Source organism: Zootoca vivipara, chromosome 13 (genome assembly GCF_965207765.1).
Source record: "Zootoca vivipara chromosome 13, rZooViv2.hap1.1, whole genome shotgun sequence".
In the NCBI taxonomy this organism is placed as follows: Eukaryota; Metazoa; Chordata; class Lepidosauria; order Squamata; family Lacertidae; genus Zootoca; species Zootoca vivipara.
Genome location: NC_142596.1, coordinates 34,253,076 through 34,275,137, shown reverse-complemented (window position 1 = coordinate 34,275,137; position 22,062 = coordinate 34,253,076). Strand labels below are relative to the sequence as shown.

Sequence of the window (22,062 nt, the reverse complement as noted above, 5' to 3'; positions counted from 1 at the left end):
CACATTCAAGTTCACATGGAACAAAGCCTTCATTTTAAGATCACCAGCCACTGTTGAATTTGGTTATTAAATGTTTGGCTTCTTCCATTGTTTTGAAGCATGAGTGTTGTACTTTGTCAAGGTGATGGGATGGCATAGAAATGGCGCACGGATTGCATCATTTGACTCCTGATTTCCTGCAGATTTGGCAGTTTGGGTTTGTACAGGTGTGTGAGGGACCAGACCATCCTAATGCCCTGATTAGTAGCTAGTTCTTGAGCCATTTTAAGGAAAAGATGGCTGGTCCCACCCCCAGTCCCAAACGGTTTTGCCAGTAAAGGAACACTTCATAGACATCATCTCAATTCCCATGTACTGTACATATATACCCTTTGCTTCCTCCAGGGGCCTGATGGTAATTCTTCCCGAGGGAGGGGGCTTAGTCTCTGGGCCACCAAGTGCTGATCCCTATTTTAATATGTGAAGATACTCAGGGCTCATCCACACTTCGGCTTGTCCCATGGCTAAAAAGCACAGGTCCAAGCAGTTTCGCCCTGCTTCTTTCCCAGGGAAAACCAGCTCTTTAGTGCTAAATCGGAGCAAACGTCAACCTGGAGAAAACCCAGATTGAGTGCTAAAGAGCCGTTTTCCCCGGTGGAAAGTATTAGGACAAGAGGAAGTGTAGATATGCCCTCAGTACGTTGAACTGAAGTGCCATATACCTAGCTGCTGTCTTTGATGTTGTTTAACTAGAGTCCTCCTCTTTCCACTTTATAATAATAATAATTTATTATTTATTGTGCTAGTTATTTAAACGACTATACTGTGACCTTTTCAATGCAAAAATAATTAATAATAATGTAGATAGTAAACCATTTTGCACAGCCTATGGCAAAGGCTATATTAAGGGCATTTTACAGAGATTTTGCAAATAGTACCTTATTAGATTTACAGGAGCTGCTAACCCCCCCCCCCCTCCTGCAAAGGATGGCTATCAGTATCAACAGGGGCTGAACTGATTCCAGTGTGATGACTTATCATTTTTTGTGGAGCTTAAAAAGCCTGAGTTGCTGAAATGGACATTCTGAATGCACAGACTGCAAAGCTAATGTAGTTGTCACTGTTATTTTATAGTGAAGATTCATTCCTATCTGCGAAAAAAAGAGATTTTCAGATCACTGTATGCATGTTGGTGATCAGCAAATGTGATACGAAAGCTGTGCTGTGGCAGGGTCTCTGTCAGAAGCTGGGCATTACTAATACATTTCTGTCCTCCGTTTTGCTGTAACTGAAAAGAAGAAAAATAAAATAAACTGGAGACGAGTTGGTTTTGGCTTAAAGCATTGGGGAAAGTGTGACCTCTCCATATGCAGTTTTGTGGTCAAGAGATCAGGACTACCTCATGGGTTTGTGAATTCACTCCTTTCTCCCACACATACCCCTGCCCCACCCCAGTTTCAAAGTCAGCTGCAAAATAATGGTGCCAATTGCCTATTATACCCAGGAAGCCATACAGCATAAATACCAGGGACTGTGTGCCCACCAGTACCTCCTATGGTATCTGGAAAAGATATTGGTAAATATTACTGCCCTGTTCTATGTTCTTGTCTCTTTATTCTGCTCTTTTAAATGTGGCAGACCTTTTGTGTTATGCCACAAACCTGGTGCCTATGGAACTTTCTCAAAATTCTGAATATCCTTACTGGTAGCCCCTGATACATACAGAGCTATGTATTGCAGTCTGAGTTACTCTACAGTAAGGATTCTAAAATGCAAGCTTAAAAGCTGTCAGTACAGCTGTGCAAAGACCTGCAACCAATTAATACACAGGTTTGTCCTACCAATTCTACTTGCTGGTGTTGAACTCTAGGGAGAGAGAAACCCTTTCCAATCTACAGCAAATAACTACCAGGAGACTCCAATCTATCTTCTGCCCATCTGTCCTGCAGTGTTGCAGTCTGCACTGAGATCAACACTACTTATGGTTAGCTTTAACATAGCTGAGTTCGATATTGGGGATTTGAGGCTTGTTTGTAAAATCTGTTTAAAGGTAGCCATGGTTAATATTTCCCTCTGCAAGATGGCAAGCGAAATCATGAAAACTGAAAAGCGGGGAACACACAAGCTTGCAGCCTGATGTTCATCTTTTAATCATGGTTCAAGAAATCAGAAAACGTTACATACATCTCTTTGCACTGCACCAACAAAATAAATCTAGCATCTCTTGACAGCAGCCTCAGCCTTCTAGACTGTTCCTCAGCCATTCAGTTGGGCTTATATTTAGTTTTTAACTTTAACTCACGGACCTTGGTTTTTGTAAGACCCCCTATGCACTGACTGATCCCACAACACACAATTTGGGTCGGAGATTATTTTCTCCCAAAATACAGGTTTATGGACACACCCTGACTTCTCAGCCTCCCTCCTCCTGGCAGAAAGCTGGCATGACAACTTATTTCAAACTTCATGGAAAAGATGATCTTTAAATATGAAGACTTAACTGACACCAAATCAATAATCTTGGGGAATCTTGTATCCAAAGTACTGTAGTAATAATAATAACAACTCATTCCATCAGTGCAAAGACTTCTGCCTGTGCACCCCCACACTGTGTGCTCCCTAAATCTATGATGTGGGTTCCCCCAACCTTCTGGAACAAATTTGGGGAGGATATGGGGCACACAGGCGGAGCAGAGGAAGAATGTTCCATTGCACGGACAGAAATTGCACTGATTGGACACATTAGTTGGATACTGCCCTAAATCATGCCAATTTCTTTTTTCCATAGTCACATTAATATTTCTTTGTTCCTTATGATGCCTGCATACTTCCCAGGATAGTTTCTTCATCTTTACTTGTGTTTGTAAAGGTGTAAAGTGTAGAAACTTGGGTGGGTTCACATTTCAGTGGGAATCAGCCTAACTCGTACTTCCCTGAATGATTAAGCAAACTAAAAACCAGCTTATCTTTGAAATTTGTAATGAAGTTCTCATACCAAAAGATCATGCATGTTAGAGGAAATTGTGTAAAAAATATGTTTATGCCAGTGAAAGTAGCATTTAAATATGCATTATATATGCAGGAAGTTGTTTGAAAAATAGGCATATTAAAATGTGCAGTGAAACTGGATGGCTTCCAACAAATTAAGACACAGTAAGACATCAATCAAGGGACCCAGGTGGCACTGTGGGTTAATCCACAGAGTCTAGGGCTTGCTGATCAGAAGGTCGGCGGTTCGAATCCCTGCGACGGGGTGAGCTCCCGTTGCTTGGTCCCAGCTCCTGCCCACCTAGCAGTTCGAAAGCACATCAAAGTGCAAGTAGATAAATAGGGACCGCTCCGGCGGGAAGGTAAACGGCGTTTCTGTGTGCTGCTCTGGTTCACCAGAAGCAGCTTTGTCATGCTGGCCACATGACCCGGAAGCTGTCTGCGGACAAATGCCGGCTCCCTCGGCCTATAGAGCGAGATGAGCGCCGCAACCCCAGAGTCGGACACGACTGGACCTGATGGTCAGGGGCCCCTTTACCTTTAAGACATCAATCATTAAAAACCTCCCTATACAGGTCTTCAGATGTCTTCTAAAAGTCAGATAGTTGTTTATTTCCTTGACATCCTAATGGGAGGGCATTCCACAGGGCAGGTGCCATTACCGAGAAGGTCCTGGTTTTAAGGGGAACAAATTGCAAACCAATGTGGTAAACTGAACTTAAGACGGGAGGAAAAGGATAAACTGAAATAAAAAATGTGGGTAAATTTGTCCACTGGTATCTGCAAGTACCCACCAGCCCCTTAAGGTGATAAAGCCATTATTTCGGGTGTGGGTTGGGGGAGAGACAGGGGGGGGGGAAGTATTACTGCTAGAGTCATGATGCATTTGGCATAAGTGTGTTATTTGTGGAAATTTCTTTCATTGGCCCTCTCATCTGAACTGTGTAACCATTATAACCTATCATCATCATTAAAATTTGTATACCGCCCTTCATCTGAAGAAGAAATATAAAACAAGCATACAAAATACAGCAGTACCTTGGTTTACGAACTTAATCTGTTCCGGAAGTCCGTTCTTAAACCGAAACTGTTCTTAAACTGGGCCTCCTGCCGCCAGTGCTCTTCCACCATTCGGATTCCATTCTTAGACTGAGGTAAAGTTGTCAAACCGGAATACTACTTCTGGTTTTGCGGAGTTCGTAAACCTTATCGTTCATAAACAGGACTGTTCTTAAAGCAAGGTACCACTGAATATAATAAAGCAAACACAAACCAATGATTCCCCCCCCCACTAGTGAAGACAACTACTAGCAAAAGGAAAGGCACTGTTGTCGATTTCATGCATCTTTTCCATTTTCCCTGCACAGCTGAGTTTTATGGAGCACGTTTAGCCTTTGGCTGGGCATCTGCCTGCCTGCTTGCTTGCCGTACTGCTGTGATGTTATAGGCCCATGCTCTTTCTAAGTTGTCTCCAGCAATGCTGGTAGGAATCCAGTTGAGGAAAGGGAAGCGGGCAGCCACCACGCAGGCCCCATCTGGGAGTTCTGAAAGCAGTTTTCTCTCCAGGAGCGGGACCTGCCGAGAGAGGCCTGCTTTACAATGACGTTGACGGCAGCAAGATCTGACAGAGAATGAATCTCAGAAGGGACAAAGAAAGCCTTGGGGAGACCACCCAAAGTGCTGCTCTATCGGCAGAGGTTGGTCTATTAGGGCGAAGTCCCACCAACCTCCGTCTGCCCTCAGTCAGCCCCCATCTGCATGCCTCCTTAACTTATCAATCTAGGAATTGAACTGCTTGTCACCTTTCTGCCCCTTAGTCTCAGGGTTGCCTTTGTAGAATGCAGCAGCGAAGAGGATGGGGACGAAGCTAGAATTAGGACAGGTCCGCACCATACATTCAATGCACATTCAATGCACATGTAAGAACATTCAACACACATCCTCCCAAGTATCCTGGGAACTATTGTTTAAGGGTGGCTGGGAAATGCAGCTCTCTGCAGGTGAAACCATCTATAGTTCCCAGGATTCCTTGTGGGGGGAGTCACATGCTTTAAATGTGACTGAAAATGCTTTAAAAGTATGGTGTGGAGCTGCCCTGAATTAGCTCTGCCTGTCCTTGGCTCTGGCGCCACTTTCTGCTGGCCTTTCTGCCTTCTGCCCTACCATTTCCAAAGGGTACCAGCCACCCCTGGGCTTCAGACTGAAGCATCATCATTTGTTGCATGAACTAAGAAAAAAAACCTACAGGAAAATTGTTCTATTTCTATGAATTCTGGCCCTAACTGCTCCCCTGATTCCCAAATCCATGTGGCGTACGCGATGAGTTTATGTGAATGTTCCTCTACCATTTCCTAACATAGAAGCTCCGTTGAAGCAAGGCAGTCAGCATCTATTAGGGACATGAGAGGAGACACGGGGCCATAATGTTTTGTTTTTTAATATAAAATGAGTGAATAGATCAGCCTCTTCTTGAGCTGAAACAACACCGTCTGATAACTGCCTAACTGGAGGTTGAACCACCCGAGTGTATGGTGTTTTTACACGGTGTCTGAAGAAAATTGATGATGTCTTTTCCTGTGCAGCAGTGGGAGCAGTGAAAAAGGCCTATTTTCAGTCTGCAGACCCTATGATAGTCTGCAGAGGCAGGGTTACATATAAAACACCCCCCCCCAATGACGCATACAGGGGCAGATGGTCCTTCAGAAAGAATTCTGTTTGGTAATTCCAGACTGAAATCAATTAAAGGAAACTCTTCAAGGTGACTCCTGAAAGCTGCAAAAAGAAGACTGGGCCAATTTCTCTCTTAACTGACCAGCATCTAGCATAAGGTGACTTGGGAATAGTGAATTTCAAACTGCAGCCTCTGCAGAAATGAGGCAACATTATTTGCTTTTGGCTGACTTTGCAGTCGGGGGGTGGGGTGGGGGGGAAGCTGGCAAGCTCAGCATCTGGCTGTGGTGACTGCACAGCAGCAGTGTAAATAGAGCACACAGTTGTGATGCCTCAGCAAGACTGCTGGGCGCTTCTAGGGCAATCGTCATTCTTTAGCAACGGATGGACTCAGTTGTTGCCACCTAGTCCCACAAAGGAAAGCCAGCAGCAGACATTGTTAAAATGAAAGACACTGCCAAAACAACTAAATCAGTATGTGCTGAAGATTGTTAAATCCCCTTTGGCTTTCAGTACAGGAGTATGATTTAAAAAACAAAACAAAACACCTTACCAAACAGGTGCAGAAAACTAATTCTAGTTAACCTGTTGAGTTGTATAGGGACAAAGGAGGAGGAAACTGACTCCCCGGGCTGGTTGCAAGTAAAGTAGGCAGTTGCAGGCAGACTGAGGCTGGTAGGCTGTGCCCCTTTTGCTCAAATGGAGCTGCCACCACTGTTAGTATAAGGTTTTAATTTCTATGTCTCGACTGATTTCTAGGTCAGAGGCTGGACAGTACCAAGCAGATGGGGAGAATTCCTTCTGCTGGGAAAAATGAGAGCAAGTGTTTTGTAGAAGATGTTATCCACTTGTTGGCTTTGACAATGAATTTATCTAAATGCTTCTAGTCTGCCTTTCAGATGCAGGGCAGTTTACAGAAGATAATTAATAAATGCAGGAAAGCAAACATCTAATTATAGAAAGGATAAACAGCAGGCGTTCAAAACCCAACACACTTTTTAATAGGATGCAGAATGCAATTTGTTTTCAAACAGACTTTTACAACTTAACAAAGATGGGGTAGTATGCAGTTCCTTTAGCGAGAGTGCCAAGGATATGGGGCCACAACTAATAAGGCCCTGTCTCCAGTACTCACCAGCCTAATGGATACTGAGGTGAGCGTAAGAAATAGGGTTTCAGACCCAATTTTAAGACTGGGGCAGGTTCATAAGACTGAATGCATAATACTACTGCCAGTTAATTGAAGGTATTAGTCCATTAGATATCGTGAAGACTGGGCATTGCACTGACCATCCTTGGTTTTGCTTAGGTAATATAGACAAGCTTATCTGAAAACTACTCACCAAGCTGGGAGCCAGGAACACAGTGACATTGTTGCAGTCAGAGAGATCTGCCTTAAAACAACAGCACCAGCAGCAGACAATTAGTCAAGAGAGATGGTTCGATGGTTGTTTCCTATTCTGGACTGGACTACATCCCAGTGCACTGGGAGGCAAAGCACAGTCCCATGGTCTCAGATATTGCAGCATATAGTTAAGCTACAGCACTCACTCTCTTAAAAGAACCTGGGGCCAACCAGTGATGCTGAACCTTGGGAGATTCAGGACAAACACAAGGGAACACTGCTTCACAACACATAGCTAAACTATATAGCAGGAGCAACCAGTGTGGGTTGGTGGTTGTTGAACTACAACTCCCATCAACAGATGTTGTTAAGACTATAACTCCCATCAACCCCTGGCTTCTGGACATGATGCTGGTGCTCATGGCAGCTGGGGGCCCAACAATACCTGGAGGTTGCCAAACTTAGGGGAAGCCTTGCTGCTAACTTTTGCTTCTCCTGAGCTTCACTTAAGATGCAGGTGAGATGGCTACCGCAGACAGCTCCTCCTTCCACTTTCGGTTTGCTCCTTACAGGCCTAGCTTCTTGCCTCCGTGTGGAAAGAGCTTACCTTCCAAAGGTCTTCTCGCCGGAAGAAAACCTTTCCATAGCACCCAGCCCTCCAGGCACGAAAGTTGGACAGTTGTAAAAGCCATGGATTGAGCTCATAGCCAACAGACGGCCTGAAGCCTTGTTTGTAAGCCTCCAACACCTGGAAGTGCAGCCAGAATCAAGCACGTTGTCTATTGCCTAATGCTGTGTCAGTTTCATGGTGCAGGTCACATCTGCACACATTTAAACCCTCTTTTATTGTTTTAATAGTTATGGAGAATCCTGGGAAATATAGTTTGCTGGGAATTGCAACTGCCAGGGCCATACAACACTGGTCCTGAAAGACCTACAATGGCTCCCAGTACGTTTCTGAGCACATTTCAAAGTGTTGGTGCTGAACTTTAAAGCCCTAAACAGTCTCGGCCCAGTATACCTGAAGGAGCGTCTCCACCCCCATCGCTCAGCCTGAACACTGAGACAGGGGCGTAGCCAGGATCAAAACTAGGGGGGGGGGGGGCAAGCCATGGTCGTTCAGGGGCGGGGCCAAGGCACGGAAGGGGAGGGGCCACGAAGTGGGCGGGGCTAAAGGGCCAGCGGGCCTGATGACATTGTGGCGGCGGCAGCAGCGGCCACCTTGTGCTTCTGGGGCTGGTAGCGTTGGCGGCTACCCTGCTTGGCTGGAGAGGACGGGAGGGTCGGGCAGGCGAGAGGGGGTGGCAGGGCGGGCGAGGGCGAGGCAAGACACGGCCGCAGCCACGACGGCTCCGAGGCGTTGCTGCATATCAGCATAATATTTCAACCATGGTTCAAGCCCCACCTTAGGAAAAAAATCCTGCATTGCAGGGGGTTGGACTAGATGACCCTTGTGGTCCCTTCCGACTACAATTCTATGATTCTATTGATATATTACCATAGCATATGCATCATTCTGCTTTCTTGAATTGTCCTACTCCTAGGCATAGCATCCAACTCCTAGAGGCCTAGGTGCCCCCCCCCAATTACTGGTAAATACCGTATTTGAAAGAGTCATCCCCCCATGTTGATGGGCTTTCTATGTGGGGCTTATCTGCCTCCCCCCCGTATTTTATTAAGGCTGGAAGAGGGAGAGAAGGAAGGAAGAAATAGAGAGAGAGATAACTCATATTTGTGAGTGTCTCTAGATGACGCTGTGATGCTGGAACTCTGCAGCAAGAGGACGGGAGGGTCGGGCAGGTGAGAGGGGGTGGCAGGGCGGGCGAGGGCGAGGCAAGGCATGGCCGCAGCCACGACGGCTCCGAGGCATTGCTGCATATCAGCATAATATTTCAACCATGGTTCAAGCCCCACCTTAGGAAAAAAATCCTGCATTGCAGCGGGTTGGACTAGATGACCCTTGTGGTCCCTTCCGACTACAATTCTACGATTCTATTGATATATTACCATACCATATGCATTGTTCTGCTTTCTTGAATTGTCCTACTCCTAGGCATAGCAGCCAACTCCTAGAGGCCTAGGTGCCTCCCCCCCCCCAATTATTGGTAAATACCGTATTTGAAAGAGTCATCCCCCCATGTTGATGGGCTTTCTATGTGGGGCTTATCTGCCCCCCCCCGTATTTTATTAAGGATGGAAGAGGGAGGGAAGGAAGGAAGAAATAGAGAGAGGGATAACTCATATTTGTGGGTGCCTCTGGGTGACGCTGTGATGCTGGAACTCTGCATGTACAGGAGCCTTGTAAGCAGCTTTCTCTCTGCTTGATTTACAGCAGGCACGTCCAACAGGTAGATTGTGATCTACCAGTAGATCACTGGATGTCTGTGGTAGATCACTGGTAGGTCACTGGCACCCCTAAAAAAAGCTCACCCAAAATTTTCCTCCTCCCTCAAAAAAGTTGAACTATGACCTGAAGCCCTAAACAAAAATGGGCCTCCCTCCCTCCTAAAAGAAGCTTCCCTTCCTTTAAAAAAAACTCAACAGCTTTGACCTGAACCCCCCAAAAGGGGGTAGATCACCCCCAGTTTTAAACTCTGAGTAGATCAGAGTCTCTTGGGAGGTGGCCACCCCTGATTTACAGTATACAGATGCAGGAGGAGGGGCAGACTGGAACACCAATGCTTTTTATAAACATCACTGTGTCTGTCAAAGCTACAGCCTCCCCCCTTTCTTATTCACTTCTTTTTAGCCTTGCAGAGCCACCTTAGTCAAATTGAATCCTCTGAGTCTGCACCCTCATTAAATCGCCAATAGAACTCTTAATGCTCCTGAATGCTCATTAACAACTCCCACTTAAGAACAATAGGGTGAAATGGTCAGCTATCGAATCTTGCCTGGGGATATATGCTCCATTGTCTTAACTGCTTAACTACTGGTAGCCACTTTGCTTTATTTATTTGATGTGTTTTTGTTACTGCTGTGTCCCCCCCCCCCCAGCAAGCAGAGACTTAGCTGCTCTTGCTAAAGCAAAGCCCTTTCCACTTCAGTTTTTGGAGGGGAAAAGTGCTGGTTATGGTCTGTAAAATACAATAATTTTTTTGCTTCTAGGGGGGCAGCTGCCCCCTCCTGCCCCCCCTGCCTACGCCCATGCACTGAGATTCAGCACCGAGGGTGCCTGCCCTGTGGAATGCCCTCCCATCAGATGTCAAAGCAATAAGGGGAATCTTTTTAATGTTTTATTATTTAATATGGGGAAGCTTTTTAATGTTTTATTATGTTTTGTATATGTTGGAAGCTGCCCAGAGTGGCTGGGCAAACCAGTCAGATGGGCAGGGTACATAATAATAATAATAATAATAATAATAATAATAATAATAAAGAAATTAGCAGAATTTAATTCCCAGGATTCTTTGGGAGAAAGGTATGACAATGTCCCCCACAAAGGGTAGGATTTCCGACGTTAAATTTGCGTATATAGCTCAGTGTTAGAACAGAAAGCATCCCTGTAAGTAAACAGCCCCCACCCTATCAACAAAAGGTCATTTATTCTTAGTTTATCTTAATCACAACCAAGCAGTGAGTGTGGCAGGCAGATGCTCATCCTTGCCATGCACCAACGGCCTTGGCAATCCCACACTCGGGTGCATTTTGACGTGCTTACAATTCTGCCATCACCCGATCCTAAATCCACCAGCTTCCCAGAGCGCCCCTGCAGCAGCGACATCATATTCCTCACTTGCTTGACACTGGAGGGTACATATGGCACCTGGATTAAAAAGGAAAGAAGCTGGTGAGTTTTGCAAAAGGCATGGATATTGGGAACATGTAAAACTGGCTTATCCCACATGAAAGTGTCGGTTCTTGTAGCTCAGTGACAGACCCTCCAAGTGTCCCTATTTTCCAGGGACATCCCTGATTTAGAGAAGCCGTCTTGGTTTCTGGTTTGATCCCAGAATGTCCCGCTTTTCCTTAGGACATCCCTCTCTTCATCAGAGAAATGTTGGAGGGTATGGAGTTATCTGACCCCTGAGCCATCTGAAGGCAATCCTGTATAAGGAAGTTTTTTTAAAAAAATGTTTAATGTTTTATTATGCTTTTCAGATATGTTGGAAGCTGCCCAGAGTGGCTGGGGCAACTCAGTAAGATGTGTGGGGTATAAATAGTAAAATTATATTATCGTTATGGAATGGGACACCCCTATTTTCATCGCAGAAATGTTGGAGGGTATGCTGTGACTGTCAGTGGCTCTCCAGTATTTCAGGCAAGGGACTGTAGATTAGTTTATTTGTATCTCGTCACCAGGCCATAGAGGATGATCAATATGGAGGTATCATGCTCAGCCCAGCCAACCTCAGTCTGCCCTTGGCCAGCCCCCACCTAATCATCCTCTTTCTCACAATCATCCAGGAGCCTTTGAATGTGTGCTCTGCTGCCCCCTTGTGGTGAGGCACTTATTGCCCATACCCTCCACAGACCTGCAGCTTCTCCTGCTCCCTTCGCCCTGCTCTAACCATTTTTAAATGGTGGTAACCTCAGGTACCTGTAAATAAACTTTGCGTAGCCCAAGGGCAAGAGATCCGGCCCAGGCAAAATAAAGGGCCAAGCTGGTGCTTGCTGCTATCTGGAAAGGACCCCAAGCACTCCCCTTTTCATGCAGCTCTGCCGCCAGTTTTTCTACATTGTCATGATCCATGACTGCAAAAACAAAGAAATGTGCAAATCATTTCCTAGTTAAATGCTGCATCTCTGCCACTGCAGTACTGGCTGCAAAAAAGAAGAAGAAGGGGGGGGGAGGACAGATCTCTGGTTGTAGGGCAGCTTGGGAAGAATGGGAAAGTCATACTTTAAAAAAACAAACCATTTTTTAAAAATAAAGTGCAAAGAAGTGTCACCTGCATAATAAGAGAATCTGCAACAAGAAACTTACCGAATCTTCTCCCAGTCCTTTAACATTTGCAGCCAAAATGGCCAGACTGCGATTACTTTGTGACCTTGGTGGACTTTACCCTTTGTGCAAAAACACAGCTTGCGTAGCAATCCGAACAGAGCAGAAAACACATCCCTTATTCCATGCATAACAATTCCGTGTGCCTGTGAAGGAAAGAAAGAAAGGACTGCTGATCTGTTGGAGCAGCTGCTTTGCATGCAGAAAGTCCCGGGTTTCATCTCTTGCATCTCCCAGTAGGGCTGAGAATGCCCCATCTGAAACTCTCAAGAGCAGCTGTCAGCCAGTGTAGAAAATACTGAGCTAGGTGGGAACAAACTGGTGTTAGGCTAGCATCTTATGTTCCTAAAAGACCTGTCACAGAGCCTCACCTAAAGAAAGTCATATGGATTTGACCAGTGCTTTTTCCCTGCCCACCTAGCAGTTCGAAAGCACATAAAAGTGCAAGTAGATAAATAGGGACCGCTCTGGCGGGGAAGGTAAACGGTGTTTCCGTGCGCTGCTCTGGTTCGCCAGAAGCAGCTTTGTCATGCTGGCCACATGACCCGGAAGCTGTCTGCGGACAAACGCCGGCTCCCTCGGCCTATAGAGCGAGATGAGCGCCGCAACCCCAGAGTCGGACACGACTGGACCTGATGGTCAGGGGCCCCTTTACCTTACCTTTTTCCTTAAGAAATGTTTAGGGGTACTCTCATTTTCCTACTCATATTGAAATGAGGCCAAACTTAGATTCACAAAATGTTTAGGGGTATGCGTCCCCCTAGAAAAAAAACAACACTAGATTTGCCACAGTGACCTGATAGTTCTCATTTATGGTTTTGACATGGGGGTGAGCAGTGCTTTTTCCCCTCTAGAAAAATAGGCGCCAGTACTCACCCTGAAGTTGCTACAGTAACGAAATAAAACACCCCATTATCTAAACTATTTAAAACATTTAGTTAGGGATTGGTCTTGTTTGTTTATATTTTCATCGTAAGCAGGTTGAGTTTGATTTTAGCACAGGAAAGCGTGGTATAAAGTGCCCTAAACAAATAGACACACACACACACACACACACACAGCTCTTTCCCCCAAGCGAAGTCAACCCAACACAAGCGGCTGGATTCTCTTTGCCATATAACTAAATCCTTTTGCTCCTTTTGCCTGGAGTTGACATAACGAAGGAGTTTTACATGTTGCATCTGCTATGGCTTTTCTGAGGGTTTTAACGCATTGAGTATTTTTGCATCTTAAATAGAACTGATGGGAACAGTTACAGGACAGGTAGGTAGCCGTGTTGGTCTGAGTCGAAGCAAAATAAAAAAAATTCCTTCAGTAGCACCTTAAAGACCAACTAAGTTTTTATTTTGGTATGAGCTTTCGTGTGCATGCACACTTGGTCTTTAAGGTGCTACTGAATGAATTTTTTTTATTTTGATGGGAACAGGCCCACCATAGAGATACGATGGCCCACCACAGAGATACGATGGCAGCAGAGAGGCCACGCACCTTATTGAGAGCGCGCGAAGTGCTTTCTTGAATGGCCAGACGGAAATCGGAAGCGAGAGCGTCGCTTGTCACTCTCTCCATGAACTCTGTGATCCAGGGGGATGGGGCAGCCGCTCTAGCCCTAGCGGAATACAGTACAGTACTGTAGTAGGTTTTTCCCCCACCCTCCGCAGTCCGCCCGAGGCGACTCTATGGTTGCGGGAGGCTGGGCGGGCTCCTCTCGGGCAGCGGCGGGAAGGGAGAGCGGGCTTCAAGCGGAGCCGCAGAGAGAGCGGGGCAGCCATGGCCAGAGGTGCCCCCCGAGGGGAGCGGGAGGGCAGGGGAGCCAGGGCGGGTATTGGGCTCTGGGGAAATGAGGGGCACTAGGACCCCAGCAGGGCCAGGCGGGGCTGGTTTGGAGGCTCCTCGGAGTCTGAGCATCCACGGGGCGGGAGAGGGAAGAGTCCCCGACAGCCCCACCGATTCCCCTATTCTGAGACAAAAAACAACAACCCGTGGAGCTGCTGCTGCTGCTGTTTCCTGGCAGGGCTTCTGCGCTTTCAAAGCAGCAGCTGCATGAGAGGACAGGCAGAAATTCGCTAGGTGTAGCCTTTTCGGTCCTCTCTGTGATTAGGGGAGACGCATCTCCTCGCCCGCCGGATTTCTGCCTGTGGGCAGCCGCGACTGCACGTAGTTATGTTTTTAGTGCTCATGAGATGATTTTGGCTTTCTGGAGGACTGGATGAGTTGCAGTGTGTGTGTATCCTGGCTTTCCTCCTCAAGGAGCCCAGGGGAGGATAAATATATGAAATAGTCTGTGATGTTTTGGATATTTTTTTTAGCTGTAGTATGTTTGGACCGTAATTGGGGTGGGTTTTTGGTTTTGTTTGTTTTTTGTCTCTTTAACATTTTGCAAGTTGTGTTTAAACATTTCTTGTTGCATTGCCCAGAGAGCCATGTTACAGGGCAGTTAATGAATAAGTGAATGTAAGTTGCATGTATTGTATTGAGCAGACATATAGCTGCCACAGAGGTCCAGCCTTCCATCCTCTGCAAGAGGGAGAAGTTTGGGATGCACAGGAACTCTGCTTATACTGTACAATATTTTGTATTAAACAGCTGCACAACATGGATAAAATGCAACTGGTGGTGATTTCTACCATCCCTGATTAAACAAAGTCCAGCTATCAGATTTCTGCCTCACATGCTGGTGTTAGGGGGGGGATTTATATATATAGTATGATGGGCATAAGTCACAAATGGCTTATTCTCTCCCCCTCCCCCATTTCTGCCTCCCCACTCTACTTGTTGGGTTGTTTCTGCAGTATTGTTTGAGATATGGGATGCTAAACCACTGAGCTTCACCGCAACGGGGTGAGCTCCCGTTGCTCTGTCCCACTTCCTGCCAAGCTAGCAATTGAAAGCACACCAGTGCAAGTAGATAAATAGGTACCTCTGTGGTGGGAAGGTAAACGGTGTTTCCGTGAGCTCTGGTTTCCGTCAAGGTGTTCCATCGCACCAGAAGCAGTTTAGTCATGCTGGCCCACAAGACCCGGAAGGCTGTCTGTGGACAAACACCAGCTCTCTTGACCTGAAAGCGAGATGAGTACCGCAACTCCGTAGTCGCCTTTGACTGGACTTAACCGTCCAGGGGTCCTTTACCTTTTACTTTTAACTGTTTGAGATGCATTATTGTTTTTCCTAGTTTGGCTGAGCTCCTGTACATTTAACAGTGCATGACAGGCATTGCTATCTATTCTTCATTTATACCTGGGGGGGGGACTCTTATATTTCTGCTTGCCATGCAGCTCAATGCACAGGAACACTCCTAGGAAAAATAGTTTGCATCTATGATTGTTATAGGCATTTTGCAGCTACACGACAGGTAGAAATTCAACAAGTGAAGTTTTTAGCTATGAAGGGGGGGTCTTCACCTGTTAGATATCTGTCTGATATGCAGTAGTTAAATGCTCAGTAGGACTTACAGTGCCTTAACAGAAAAAGTAAAATACAATCTGGGATAGCAGAATATACTAAAAGTGTTCATCCCAAAAAGTCACATAGAACAAAACAAGAATCAATCCCCATTCCCTTAGTAAAAGTAAGGTCATTATTTAAGCATTGATCCTTCTCACATAAACCTTGGCTGAGTTTTTATATATTTTTCTTCATTTTTTGATGTTGGAAAGTAAGATGCCATTTCTATTGATTATCTTTAACAATTTATTTTGTGGGGAAATTGAGAGAATGAGATCATTTTAGCAAAAATACAAGTTTCCCCCCCCCCCCCACACTGGGACTCATAGCTGCCCTTCTGTTTAGGAGGCTAATTCTAATTTTGGAAGATAGCATAGGGATAATTCTGCTTTGTGTAAAGGGAGGGAAGCAGCTTCAATAGCAGGAATTACATTGTTTGTGGGTTAACAGATTTGTTTTCTCTGCAGTGTGGCAGCATCCCTATCTAAACATCTTCAAGCACTTTAAAGTCGAGGAATGGAAAAGGTCCACGAAGGAGGGCGATGTGACAACCTTTATGGTAGTGTCAGAAGTTCCTGATCCTTTCTTGGGTAGTTAAACGTAGCCTTGGTATTAGCACTCAGCTAGTCGCCTGTGGTGAGTGGAAATAGTCTGCAGGCGACCAAGTGTGGCACTGCCACCGCTGCTGCATGTGAGCTCTCCCTTCCATGAATAGGGGAGGAGATGGAAAGAGTGACAAATATGATCCCTAAGGGAACTCAAAAGTAGCATGCATAAGGGCACCTTTGCCTCCAGATATCTGGACAACAAAGTAGTAGTCCAAAACCTCTGTAATCATAGAATCATTGAATTGTAGAGTTGGAAGGGTAATCTAGTCCAGTGGTCCTCAACCTTGGGCCTCCAGATGTTTTTGGCCTACAACTCCCATGATCCCTAGCTAGTAGGACCAGTGGTCAGGGATGATGGGAATTGTAGTCTCAAAACATCTGGAGGCCCAAGGTTGAGGACCACTTCTAGTCCCAACTCCCTGCAGTGCAGGAATCCTGCCCACAGCCATCCCTGGGTGGGTTTGAAACACCAACCACCTGGTCAACAGCCAGGCGCACTGACCCACTACACCAGGTTGAAGAAGGCTGGGCCAGCCACAGACCTGTTTGGCTTTAGGAAGGTTTCTGCATCATATGCCTTCCCACCAAAGCCCTGTATATTTTCATATGTGTCAGAACTTCCATCTGCTGGAGGTCTCAGACCTGGGGCTTTCTGGGAATTGAACTGGATCCTTGTCCCCCTCCACTTGGGGATGACATCAGGGAGAGTGAAATGGAGCACTGAGTGCTTTGCTGATATTTCCTTAATGCTGTGTTAATTGCCATTATGCTACATACGGGAGTCAGCATCCTTGGATGCTTATACTCCAGCTTTTGTGTGACCTGATTTCTTTTACCTGAGCTGTTCCATCTGTTTTATCCTCCTGTGTTCAGGACAAGACTCTGAAAGGGACAGTGTATCGCATCAGTGGCGCTGTGCCTGCTAGTAACTACCTCCAGCTCCCCAAGACCAGTACACAGTCACTGGGTCTCACTGGTCGCTACCTCTACATCCTCTTCAAGCCAGCACCGACCAAATATTTCGTGGTGCACTTGGACGTTGCCACAGAGGTGGGTGAGAGTTTATCTCCTGATCTCTTACAAGTACCCTTTGTGGTACCATCGAGTGGGCCTATTTCTCTTTGGAGGCCTTGATCCATTCACCTTTGCAGAACGTGGCTTTGTGAGCGTTTTAGCTTTTGTTTTTATGAAATGCAAAGGTCTAGTCCTTACGGTTGTCAAAGATAGGCCTGAAGAAATCTCAAAGGGCCTCTGGAATAAGATTACTGTGGGACAGCAATGGAGAGTCATTGCCCGACAGAGCTTCCCCACCCCCTGGCTCACTTATGGAGCAGTTGCTGTGCACACAGAAAAGCTGGAATGAAATCCTTCGCACTGCTAGTTTCATCTTAACTTCTTTTTTTTTTTACTCCACTCTTCAGCTAAAAAGCCTCCCAGAGGAGCTTACATATAATCAGGGGCAATAAAAGACATTCCTCACCTACAGACAGTCAGAAAGGCATAACAAAAAAAGAAAAAGGAAATGAGACAGGAAGATGGGGAGCCATAAAAACTCAGACACTAGTTCTTAAAGTTAGTTGTTCCTATAATACCAAGCTGGAATGAATGCAGTTCAGAGAAGGTGGAGCCAAACATTTGGGAGTTAGAACACCTTGCTGACCATCCAGAGATACCCAGTAGCTCCTGAACTACCTTATGCCCATCACTGGTCCACACGTGTCACAGTATGTAAGGTAAAGGGACCCCTGACCATTAGGTCCAGTCGTGACCGACTCTGGGGTTGCGCGCTCATCTCGCATTATTGGCCGAGGGAGCCGGCGTATAGCTTCCAGGTCATGTGGCCAGCATGACAAAGCCGCTTCTGGCAAACCAGAGCAGCACATGGAAACACCGTTTACCTTCCCGCTGTAGCGGTTCCTATTTATCTACTTGCATTTTGACGTGCTTTCGATCTGCTAGGTTGGCAGGAGCTGGGACCGAGCAACGGGAGCTCACCCCGTCATAGGGATTCGAACCGCCGACCTTCTGATCGGCAAGTCCTAGGCTCAGTGGTTTAACCACAGCGCCACCTGGGTCCCTGTCACAGTATGTAGCTTTGCTTAAAATGTAGGTTTTCGTTCATTAGCCATGGTTATTGATATTTATTGTTTCTTAAGAGCTGGGTATTTACTGCCTTCCTGTTGAAATAACTAACCCATGTGAATAGGCTGCATTTATTTATTTCCAGGACAGCCAGGTGGTCCGCATTTCCTTTTCCAATCTCTTTAAGGAGTTCAAGTCAACTGCCACATGGCTGCAGTTCCCGTTTATTTGTGGGGCAGCCAGAGGGTCAGTCTATGAAAGCACATCCAAGGCTTCTAAGCAAGGTAAAACACAAAGAAGACCAACCAAATTGCTGTTTGCGCAGCAAGCTTAGGTAGCTCTGAATGCCTTCTGATTTGGTCCTCAGGATGCTGGTGGCTGAAATTAAAAGTTCCTTGAGAAACTACCGTAGGTTTTTGGTCAGACTCTGAGTTGATCTGGGAGAAGAACAGAACGTGGTTATGGATCAGGGGTCAGCAAACTTTTTCAGCAGGGGGCCGGTCCACTGTTCCTCAGACCTTGTGGGGGGCCAGACTATATTTTGAAAAATAATATGAACGAATTCCTATGCCCCACAAATAAGCCAGAGATGCATTTTAAATAAAAGGACACATTCTACTCATATAAAAACACCAGGCAGGCCCCACAAATAACCCAGAGATGCATTTTAAATAAAAGTACACATTCTACTCATGTAAAAACATGCTGATTCCTGGACTGTCTGCGGGCCGGATTTAGAAGGCGATTGGGCCGCATCTGGCCCCTGGGGCTTAGTTTGGGACCCCTGTTATGGATGAAGAAGCAAAGCTTTGCCACCCCCCAAAAAATAATACTACTTTGGGCATCTATAAAATAGCACCTTTGACTGTTCCCAGCAATCCTTCTAAGGGTCCTTTAAAGTAGACCATGATGATTATCCTTATACCTTATATGGGAAGCAGGCACTGAAAGATTATTAGTTCCCCAGGAAGTTTGGGAGCTAGGTGAGATTTGAACTGGGGACTTACCTGGATCCCAGCTCACACTCATAGCCAATTCCTCACAAAGCATTTGAAAATTATTTTTCAAAAAAATAAATAAATTATGTTTTATTTAAGCATATTTACAAACAAACAATGAAGTACACACACTTAACCCCCAAAACCAAAGAGAGTAAAGGGAAAGGGTACGAAGAAGAAAAACATCCATTAGACTCCCCTCCACCAGCACTTGTCATCTTTGAGTCATTTAAGCTCTTATTTACATTGCATATCATTTATCGTTGTAATTACTTCTTTTATAGTACTATTATGGTATAACATCAAGCCACCTTACAAGCTTAGTCTAAACATAGCAGCATGTTATCTTTAGAGCAGTGTTTGTTCATATATACTTTGAACCATAACCATTGTGCCCTTAATTTCTGGTGTGTTTGATATCATATCAAACCCACCAGAAAATTAGAAGTGGCCTAATGTGTGAAGCCCATTCTGCCTGTAAGTTTTGGGATTTAGTGTGTTGAATGTCTATTTCAATTCAGGTGTTTCCTTTCTGTGTTTCTGACCTTTAGACCTGGTGGGCCTGGCTCCCAGCAGTGTGCGGTGGACCTGCCTGATGCTCGACCTCCGCTACATCCTCTCTCTGTACTTGAACAGAAGCTATAGCCATCTCAAGAGTGTCAAGCTCTGCTCCAACCTGCTGGTGAAGAACCTGTTCACTAGTGACTTGCTCTTTGATCCAGGTGAGGATTAAAAGGAACTTGTGTAAAGGATCACTGACTTAATAGTTGCATGAACGTGACTGCTAAGTTCTCATGGTTAAAGCCGTTTTATATCTAGGGCATTTATTTATTTAGATCATTTATATGTCACTTTACTTTTTTTGGGGGGGGGGATACACAGCTCACAACATTTCTTCAAACATCACAAACATAGTGTATCAATATATCAAAAAAAGAACATTATGAAAGAAAATCAAATGGACAAACTAAAATCCACATTTCAAGCAGCGTCATTAGCAGCAAAATGGAACAGCCTTTTCCAAATCAGAAAATCAAAGATTGTTATGTAACTGGGATTGGGCACAAGTTTGTCCCCCTTGTATTCACCCCAAAATCCAAAATGAAGAATTACCACCTACAGCTATAGACCAGTGAGGACAGAGCGTCCTCAGTGGGCATGGAATACTAACAGAAATGTGGAAGAAAACTGAGAAGGCGGGGAATGCAGTCCAGTTGCTTGGAACCCTGAACACTCCAGATTGCAACATGTTCATGCCGAGCCCCACCTGTTAATTGGAAGTCATGAATTCCAGCCGTTGAGACTTATAGCACAAACAGACTCCAGACTGCCAATCAGTAATGGGATACTGACTACCGTAGTTTACACACCATAGGATTGGGCTGGTGTAATGCTGTTCTTGCAGAGGTCGATAACGGAGTTCTGCAAGCTGTTTTTCTAACAAATGGTACTTCTGCTTCCTCCGTCCTTTCTGTGCTTTTAGGTGTGACCTCCTCTGAGGCTCATCAATCCAGATTAGTGACACAAGGTATCTCCCCCATGCCACGAGAAATGACATTTCCTGTGCCAAAAGGTGAAAATTGGCATGACCTCTACGATTATGTTAGGTATGGTTTGCTGAATTTTATTTCTGTGATTCCGCGCGGGATGCCAGCTTTTTTCCTTTGCTTCTCTTTATAACTGGTATATTTCTCCTTTAGAGGTTAAAGAAATGGGGTGTGTGTGTGTGTTGTGAGTGAGCAGTGCTATAGTTCATGTATGAATGTATGCTTCTGACTATTGTGTCCATAACTGGCTAGGATTGGGCATATTTTATCAATTTTTAAGAATTCTTACCTGCCCTTCACCACAAGGTCCCAGGGTAGGTTACAAAAACATAATAAACAGTTATAAAAACCCAACAGCCAACAATTTTGGAGAGTAAAACTGCTCCAACCAGAACAGAACAGTATGGGTTCAGTAAAAGAGGTGAGATCCTGCAAAACAAAATGCTTTTAACTGTTGAAGACCAGTGTAAAGAGGTGGTGTCTTCATATGGTAAAAGCTGTACAGAGAAGATGTTATATGCACCTCTGTTGTTCTCCTTGGACTTATTTATTAGATCTATATCTCACCTTTCCTCTAAGGAGTTCAAGGTGGTTCTCTGCTCCCCATTTTATCCGCACAACAACCCTGTGAGGTAGGTTAGGTTGAGCGAAGGAGAGTAACTGGCCGGAGGCTGCACGGTGAGATACATGGTTGAGCTTGGATTTGAACCCTGGTCTCCCAGCTCCTCCACACCTAGAATACTCAAACATTAGCCAACTCAAAGGAGATTTCCGCTGAACCAAATAGGCTTTTTACCATCCCTGCTCTCAAGAAGCCTCTGGAGATCTGGCACATAGCTCAATAGGAAAAGAGGTTCCCCTGCAGAACTTAGTGTTGGCAGTGATACTGCACTGAGCAAGATCCTGATAAACACGTCTATAGTGCTGGGACCAAGGAACACCAATTGGGCTGCATTGCATTTGGGAATTTTGAAGTGGATATTTTCCACATATCTGTGTAAGTACAGAAAGCTCCCCCAAGAAAGCTGTTTGGCTGCTACTTAACCATTCATTAAGAGTATCTTGATACGTGGTCACTTTCTTTGGTTTGTCCAGGTTGTTTATTGCAACATGCAGAATTTGCTCCAATCTGGCCACATTCCAATGGCCATAGTCAGTGTAACTTTGTGTTTTTTGTCTGGTAGTCCAGCATCCTCCTTTGAACCAGTGAAACAAAACCATGCCTTCCTTACATTCCACGCTTTTTACCAGTCACCCTTTCTCTGATCTTCTTGCTCAGGTTTCCTTCTGATGGGTCCAAGATGCCATTTGACTCTATTCAAAAAGGCACTTTGAATCCTGCTGCAGGTAGGCAAAAAAAAAAGGGAGGTTGAAGAGAGGAATGGAAGCACTCCATCCCAGGACAGAATTCATCCGACACAGACCACTCTATGCCAGATGAGAGTGGATATGAGCA

At 45.4% G+C, this 22,062-nt stretch overlaps 2 protein-coding genes across 9 annotated transcripts in view; one reads left to right on the top strand and one right to left on the bottom strand.

Annotated features, from left to right (window-relative positions):
• Positions 1-1,088: 1,088 nt before the first annotated feature.
• LOC118092525 (adenine nucleotide translocase lysine N-methyltransferase-like) lies at positions 1,089-12,049 on the bottom strand. Of its 6 annotated transcripts, none has more exons than XR_015946929.1 (7): positions 11,910-12,049; positions 11,523-11,677; positions 10,644-10,748; positions 7,590-7,730; positions 6,981-7,031; positions 4,006-4,172; positions 1,089-1,267 (listed from the first exon to the last, which is right to left on the bottom strand). XR_015946929.1 is itself a non-coding variant. In XM_088657421.1 (6 exons), exons 2-6 carry the CDS (start codon positions 11,673-11,675, stop codon positions 1,127-1,129), a joined length of 591 nt encoding a protein of 196 aa, XP_088513547.1. In that variant the 5' UTR covers positions 11,676-11,677; positions 11,910-12,049; the 3' UTR covers positions 1,089-1,126. The 6 variants fall into 6 exon arrangements, 4 of the variants coding, with proteins under 4 accessions (XP_088513547.1, XP_034986529.2, XP_088513548.1 ...); XR_015946930.1 differs by lacking the exon at positions 1,089-1,267 and adding an exon at positions 2,106-3,639; XM_088657421.1 differs by lacking the exon at positions 4,006-4,172.
• Positions 12,050-13,579: 1,530 nt separating this feature from the next.
• Positions 13,580-22,062, top strand: part of WDR90 (WD repeat domain 90) — a 49,582-nt gene continuing 41,099 nt past the window's right edge. Inside the window, exons 1-7 of one of the 3 annotated variants that reach the window (XM_035130626.3) lie at positions 13,580-13,707; positions 15,839-15,930; positions 16,853-17,029; positions 18,207-18,345; positions 19,611-19,781; positions 20,543-20,666; positions 21,886-21,953. In XM_035130626.3, the coding sequence (XP_034986517.3) occupies positions 13,698-13,707; positions 15,839-15,930; positions 16,853-17,029; positions 18,207-18,345; positions 19,611-19,781; positions 20,543-20,666; positions 21,886-21,953 (781 nt within the window). In that variant the 5' untranslated portion in view covers positions 13,580-13,697. Of the gene's footprint in view, positions 13,708-15,838; positions 15,931-16,852; positions 17,030-18,206; positions 18,346-19,610; positions 19,782-20,542; positions 20,667-21,885; positions 21,954-22,062 lie in introns of those variants that run through there. The other 2 variants (XM_060282757.2, XM_088657418.1) reach the window with 2 other exon arrangements.

Bases quoted from the DNA above. Each gene is read 5' to 3' on its own strand.
- LOC118092525 (XM_035130638.3), bottom strand. From the start codon at position 11,675: ATGGATCATGACAATGTAGAAAAACTGGCGGCAGAGCTGCATGAAAAG. The intron at 7,032-7,589 runs GTAAGCTCTTTC...TGTTGTTTTAAG, and splicing joins GGCGAGAAGACCTTTGGAAG to GCAGATCTCTCTGACTGCAA. The intron at 4,543-6,980 runs GTGAGTAGTTTT...CTCTCTCGGCAG, and splicing joins TGTTCCTGGCTCCCAGCTTG to GTCCCGCTCCTGGAGAGAAA.